We start from the raw sequence: 7,342 nt of genomic DNA, 5'->3' as shown, positions 1-7,342 counted from the left end.
GTTCCAAACTGGCAGTCGGGGTCAATTCAGCTCCTGCGTGGGCATGCAAATTGACCGGCAGCTAGTTGTCACGCCCTAATAAATAACCTCGCAATTGCTCCGGTATATGGTGTCTCGAGCAGATTACTGGGTGGTCGCGACTTTCTGAGACTTGAGAGAGGGTCTCCCCACTGCGGAGGTCTTCATTGGGGGCTTGTCTGGGATTTGTGACCACCCTGATCTCTGAGACCCCCACTGGGAGGTAAGGGCACCGCGGTTTTGTTTGTGCGTTTTGTGTGTCGATCCGTCTCATTTGGAATTTTGGAAAGTGCACTTCTGTGGTTTGGCTTGGCAGCTGTTTCTGTCTCGTAAGAGACAGCAAACCTTTTGTCTCGGCAGGAGGCGAATGGGTGACCAGCAGACGTGCTAGGAGGGTTACCACTGCCACAACCTGGGAGACGTCCCAGGTGAGGAGGGACCCCAGGGACACCTGGTGGGTGCCCGTCTGGAGGCCGGAGAGGACACGGTGGCTGGCTGGAGGTGTGAGAGACCTCCTGGCCATCTGTTTTTCTGTATTGGTGTTGGCCTTCTTGGTTGAGACGATTAGTGTAGTTGTTTTGTCTGTGTTTTGTGTTTCTTGTTGACAGTTATGGGACAGACTGTAGTGACTCCCTTAAGCCTGACTTTAGACCACTGGACAGAGGTGAAGGACAGAGGCAATGAGTTTTCAGTTAACATCAGGAAGGGACATTGGAAGACTTTCTGTGCCTCAGAGTGGCCAAAACTTGATGTGGGATGGCCACCTGAGGGGACTTTTGACGCGACTACTATTTCTGCAGTAAAAGCTACTATTTTTCAGGAAGGACCAGGGTCACATCCCGATCAACAGCCATACATCGTGGTTTGGCAGAACCTGATCCAGAATCCCCCTCCGTGGGTGAGACCATGGGTTAAGAGACAGCCAGGCTCCCGAGCCCTGGCTCTCTGCAGTTCCGGGCCTAAAACGCCCAAACCAAAACCAAAACCGGACTCGGAAACTAAAACTCCGCCTAAGATCTATCCCGAGATAGAGGAGCCACCTGAGTGGCCAAGTCCGCCACTGCCCCCCCCCTTATCATCAACCACCACAGGCTCCCCCGGCCTCGGCACCGAGTCCAGAACTACAGGGAGCAGCCGGGGCCGGGGGGCTGGCAACTGGCACTCGGAGCCGGAGAGGGTTGAGTCCGGAAGGACCCGACTCCACTGTTTCTCTACCTCTCCGAGCTATAGGTCCGGCACCTACCGAGCCGAATGCAGTCCAGTTCCTACAATACTGGCCCTTCTCTTCATCTGATCTGTTTAACTGGAAAGCTAATTATCCCCCTTTTTCAGAGAATCCTACATCCCTGATTGGACTGGTGGAGTCTATAATGTACTCGCACCAGCCCACCTGGGATGATTGCAATCAGCTCCTCCAGACTCTCTTCACAGCCGAAGAGAAAGAGAGAGTTCTTCTGGAGGCCCGGAGAAACATCCAGAATGCTGCGGGACAACTTTTGCAGAATCTAACTCCAGTAGAGATTGATGAGGCTGTTCCCCTCACTCGGCCCCAATGGAACCACAACACAGCTGCAGGTAGGGAAAGGCTGTCCATCTACCGCCGGGCTCTGGTGTCAGGTCTCAGAGGGGCGGCGAGACGCCCCACCAATTTGGCTAAGGTAAGAAAGGTTATGCAGGAGCCAGAAGAAGCCCCCTCTGTTTTCTTGGAGCGCCTCATGGAGGCATATCGCAGATATACTCCTTTTAACCCCACCTTGGAGGGACAGAGGATGTCTGTCATTATGGCTTTTATTGGGCAGGCTGCTGCAGATATTAGAAAGAAGTTACAGCGTCTTGAGGGATTACAAGACCTCACAATCAGAGATGTGGTTAAGGAAGCAGAGAAGATCTATCATAAGAGGGAAACTCAGGAAGAAAAAGCAGAAAGAGAGAAAAGAGAAAGGAGTAAGGAGAAAGATGAGAGACAGAGAAGGCAGGAAAAGAATTTGACTAAGATTTTGGCCACAGTTATAGATGAGGGAAGAAGACAGGGAAGAGGAGTTAGGCAGACAGGGAACTTGGGCGAGTATTGGAGGCAGGAGCCAAGGAGACCCAGAAGAGCCAGCCAAGCACTGGACAGAGACCAATGTGCCTATTGCAAGGAGAGAGGACATTGGGCCAGAGAGTGTCCCGCCAAGAAGGGACTTAAGGCTCTGGCCCTAGGTAGCAATGAAGACTAGGGGGGTCAGGGCTTGGCCCCCCTCCCCGAGCCTAGGGTAACCCTGAAAGTGGAGGGGACCCCCATGGACTTACTTGTCGACACGGGAGCAGAATTCTCAGTGCTCAAGAAACCCCTGGGGAAGTTGAGAAGTAAGCAAACCATAGTTATTGGAGCCACTGGACAGAACTCATATTCGTGGACCACCACGAGAACAGTAGACCTGGGAAAAGGACAGGTGTCTCACTCCTTCCTAGTGATACCTGAGTGTCCTACCCCTTTGCTGGGTAGGGACCTTTTAACTAAGTTAAAGGCACAAATAAGTTTCACCCCCCAGGGGCCAAAGGTGACATGGGACACTATCAAATCCCCAGTGTTAACACTCTCCCTGAAAACAGAAGATGAATATAGACTGTTTCAGTCTGACACTCAGGGACATCCTTCATCAGAATTGGAAATGGGACCCTGGTCCCTGTTTACTGAGGCCTGGGAAGAGACTGGGGGAATGGGGATGGCCAAGAATGTACCCCCGATAGTCATTGAGCTCAAAGCTGGTGCTTCTCCAATTGGGGTCAGGCAATACCCCATGAGCAAGGAAGCCAGAATGGGGATACGTCCCCACATTGAAAGACTATTACAACAGGGAATTTTAGTCCCCTGCAAATCTCCCTGGAATACACCTCTGTTGCCAGTAAAGAAACCAGGCACTGGAGATTACCGGCCGGTTCAAGATCTCCGAGAAGTTAACAAACGGGTACTAGATATCCACCCTACGGTACCCAATCCCTACAATTTGCTCAGCTCTCTGCCCCCGGACAGAACTTGGTATTCAGTTCTGGACCTTAAAGATGCTTTCTTTTGTTTGAGACTTCATTCCCAGAGTCAGCCCCTGTTTGCCTTTGAGTGGAGAGACCCAGAGAATGGTAAAGCAGGACAGCTGACCTGGACGAGACTCCCCCAGGGATTCAAGAACTCTCCCACTTTATTTGATGAGGCACTACACCGGGACTTGGCCCCTTTCAGGGCTAATAATCCTCAAGTGACTCTGTTACAATACATAGATGACCTTTTATTGGCCGCTAAGGACCCCCAAGATTGTGAGAAAGGAACAGAACGTCTCCTGGCTGAGTTGGGTAAGTTGGGGTATCGGGCATCTATGAAGAAGGCCCAGCTATGTAAGACTGAAGTGACTTATTTGGGTTACACCTTGAGAGATGGACAATGATGGCTGACTGAGGCCAGAAAGCAGACAGTTATGCAGATCCCAACCCCAACTACCCCTCATCAGGTAAGAGAGTTTCTTGGGACCGCCGGGTTCTGCAGGCTGTGGATCCCAGGGTTCGCCACCTTGGCGGCACCTTTATACCCCCTGACTAAGGAGCAAGGGGAGTTTACCTGGACAATCGAACATCAGAAAGCCTTTGAGGCTTTGAAAAAGGCTTTATTAGAAGCCCCTGCTTTGGCTTTACCAGATCTAACTAAGCCTTTCACTCTCTATGTTGATGAGAGGAAGGGGGTGGCTAGAGGAGTTTTGACTCAAACCTTGGGTCCATGGAAACGTCCAGTGGCGTATCTCTCAAAGAAGCTAGACCCGGTAGCAAGTGGATGGCCTGTCTGTCTGCGGGCCATAGCAGCTACAGCTCTACTAGTGAAAGATGCTGATAAACTGACTTTGGGACAGAAATTATCAATAGTGGCCCCTCATGCTCTGGAAAGCATTGTCAGACAGCCTCCCGATCGCTGGATGACTAATGCCAGAATGACTCACTACCAGAGCCTCCTTCTCACCAAACGTATAACCTTTGCCCCGCCGGCTGTTCTGAACCCTGCCACCCTGCTGCCCGAGGCTGACAGCTCCGTGATTCACCAGTGTGAAGAAATACTGGCTGAAGAAACGTCCAACAGACCGGACCTGACTGACAAGCCCTGGCCAGGGGTGAAGACCTGGTTTACTGATGGGAGCTGCTTCGTGGTTGAGGGTAAACGAAGGGCGGGAGCGGCGGTGGTGGATGGGAAAAGGACTGTGTGGGCCTCGGCCCTACCTGAAGGGACTTCAGCACAAAAAGCTGAACTGGTAGCCTTGACCCAGGCCTTGAAGATGGCAGAAGGACAAGGGGTGAATATTTTCACTGATAGCAGGTATGCATTTGCTACCGCTCATGTACATGGCGCCATCTAACGATGGAGAGGGCTATTAACTTCAGCAGGAAAAGAAATTAGAAACAAAGAAGAGATTTTGAGCCTCTTGGAGGCAATTCACCTTCCAAAGAAGGTAGCAATAGTTCATTGTTCTGGCCACCCAAAAGGGACAGACTATATTGCAAAAGGAAACCAAATGGCGGACCTGGAAGCAAAAAAAGCTGCCCAGGGACCCATGATTTTGACCATCAGAACCCAATCAAAGACTCCCAATCCCACTGAGGAACCAGGGACCAAGCCGGTCCTGTCTGAAGAAGAAAGCCTACAGTACCTATCTGGGATCCATCAGTGGACCCACTTGGGGCCCGAAAAGATGATGGAAATAGTAGCCCGGTCTCAGTATAAGATTCCAGGGTTGAAGAAACTAGCGCACAGGCTAGTGCGAGAGTGTAAGGCTTGTGCTTTCACCAATGCCAGCCACCATCAGGAGGTAAAAGGAACTAGACTTCGAGGAGATCAACCTGGTTCTTACTGGGAGGTCGATTTCACTGAAGTAAAACCTACCAGGTATGGTAACAAATATCTCTTAGTATTTATAGATACTTTTTCCGGATGGGTCAAGGCATTCCCAACCAAGAAGGAGACGGCTACTGTGGTGGCTAAGAAGATATTGGAAGAAATCCTACCCAGGTTTGGGGTGTCAAGGGTGATTGGCTCAGACAATGGGCCTGCTTTCATCGCGCAAGTAAGTCAGGGACTGGCCAAACTATTGGGGTTCGATTAGAAATTACATTGTTCATATAGACCCCAGAGTTCAGGACAGGTAGAGAGGATGAATAGAACCCTAAAGGAGACCTTAACTAAATTGACTATAGAGACCGGCGGGGGTGATTGGACAGCCTTGCTCCCACTTGCCCTGTTCCGAGTCAGGAACACGCCCGGAGTCCTGGGACTTACTCCCTTTGAGATTTTATACGGTTCTCCACCTCCCATTTATCAGACCCTTGAGAGTACAACTCGCCCTGATGATGGTTATATTCCCCCTTTTCCTATTCTAGCCCGACTAAAAGCCTTAGAGACTGTGAAAAAGGAAATCTGGGGAACCATAAAGAACTCCTATGCTCCTAAAGAAGATCCAGTACCACACCAGTTCGCGGTCGGAGACACTGTCCTAGTAAGGAGACATCGGACGGGCAACCTTGAGCCACGGTGGAAAGGCCCGTACTTGGTCCTGCTGACAACCCCCACAGCAGTGAAGGTAGACGGCATCGCTGTGTGGATCCACGCCTCGCCTCGCACGTGAAAAGAGCACCTCCGAACTCTCACCAAGATGAATGGACTTTGGAGCGGACTGGTAATCCTCTTAAGTTGCGCCTACGCCGTAGGCCCACAGATGATGGGGAATAATCCACACACTCCCCAAAAACTGACTTGGCAGGTCACCTCAATGACTGGAGAGGTAGTGTGGTCTGCCTCTAAGGTAGCCCCACCGTACACCTGGTGGCCCACTCTCACTCCCGATTTCTGCCAATTAGCAGCTGGATTAGACACCTGGGATATCCCTACCTCAGATCCTCAGAAGTTGCCCCTGGATGCAGGGCGGAGAATTTGCCCAGGAAGCAAATTTGGGTGCGGAGACCCGGAACGCAGATGTGAGCTAGGGAAATTAGATTTTTATGTCTGTCCCAGGGATGGTCGGGATCGAACAACAGCCCACCGTTGTGGAGACATAGGGAACTTATATTGTTCTGCTTGGGGCTGCGAAACAACAGGAGATGCTTACTGGAACCCCAGCTCCTCATGGGACTGAATTGTAGTACGTAAAAATTATGTCTATCCAACAGAATGTTTTAAATGGACTACAGAGAACCTGTGCAATTCAAGGTCCACCTGCATACCCTTAAATATAACTTTCACTGTCCAGGGACGGACCGGGGATACAGTACAGTGGTTAAAAGGGAGAACATGGGGCCTTAGATGGTATTTTCCAGATAGAATGATGAAGCGCGACTTAGGTGCTGCTTTCACTATTCAGTTGAAGATAGAGAGTCCACCTGCTCAGCCTATAGGCCCTAACAGAGTGTTACCAGAACAGAAACCCCTTTCGGTTGCCCCTGTGACCCCTTTAAGACCTTCAGAACTCAAACACCATACTGAGTACCCTCTGGGTACTCCTTTGACCTCTACTCCTTCTCTCCCAAGCACTGGACAGAGGCTGTTAAGTCTGATCCAAGGTGCTTTTACCATACTAAATGGGTCCCAACCCAATATGACTAAGTCCTGCTGGCTTTGCCTCTCTTCAGGGCCTCCTTATTGTGAAGGCATCGCAACAACTGGGACCTTTAATAACACCACTAGTCATGATGCCTGTGTATGGAATAGTAAAAATAGACTTACCCTTACTGAAGTTTCAGGTCAAGGGGTTTGCTTGGGAACCCCTCCCGCTGCTTATACACATCTATGCAATGAGACTCTTAAGAGTCCAAAGACCTCTGTCAACAGATTTTTAGTGCCTGAAATTGATAAATGGTGGGCTTGTAGTTCTTGATTAACTCCATGCATCTCCACCTCTGTTTTTGATGAGACCAAAGACTATTGTATACTTGTTCAGCTAGTTCCTCGAGTTTATTATCACCCTGCAGATACTCTTGACCACGAGTTTGGATACCCTAGACGCTTCCATAGAGAGCCCATTTCCTTAACCCTAGCTGTCATATTGGGGCTAGGAGTGGCTGCAGGTGTGGGCACAGGAACTGCTGCATTAGTTCAGACCCCACACTATTTTCATGAACTGAGAGCAGCTATTGATGTAGATCTGAGGGCCCTAGAACAGTCAGTATCAAAGTTAGAGGAATCATTGACTTCCCTCTCTGAGGTTGTTTTACAGAATAGAAGAGGATTAGACTTGCTGTTTCTTAGAGAAGGGGGACTGTGTGCTGCTTTGAAAGAAGAATGCTGTTTTTATGTAGACCATTCAGGTGTGATTAA

General features: G+C 50.1%; 1 protein-coding gene across 1 annotated transcript; it reads left to right on the top strand.

Annotated features, from left to right (window-relative positions):
- Window positions 1–628: 628 nt before the first annotated feature.
- On the top strand, window positions 629–5,803 carry LOC114616123. Its single transcript, XM_028761645.1, is given in 3 exon segments — window positions 629–1,099; window positions 1,101–5,642; window positions 5,645–5,803. Coding segments are annotated over 3 exon segments (5,130 nt in total). The 3' UTR covers window positions 5,762–5,803.
- The last annotated feature ends 1,539 nt before the right edge of the window (window positions 5,804–7,342 follow it).

Source organism: Grammomys surdaster, unplaced genomic scaffold (genome assembly GCF_004785775.1).
Source record: "Grammomys surdaster isolate TR1022 unplaced genomic scaffold, NIH_TR_1.0 294589, whole genome shotgun sequence".
NCBI lineage: Eukaryota > Metazoa > Chordata > Mammalia > Rodentia > Muridae > Grammomys > Grammomys surdaster.
Note: the sequence above shows the minus strand (reverse complement) of the source record. Positions and strands in the feature narration are given on the sequence as shown.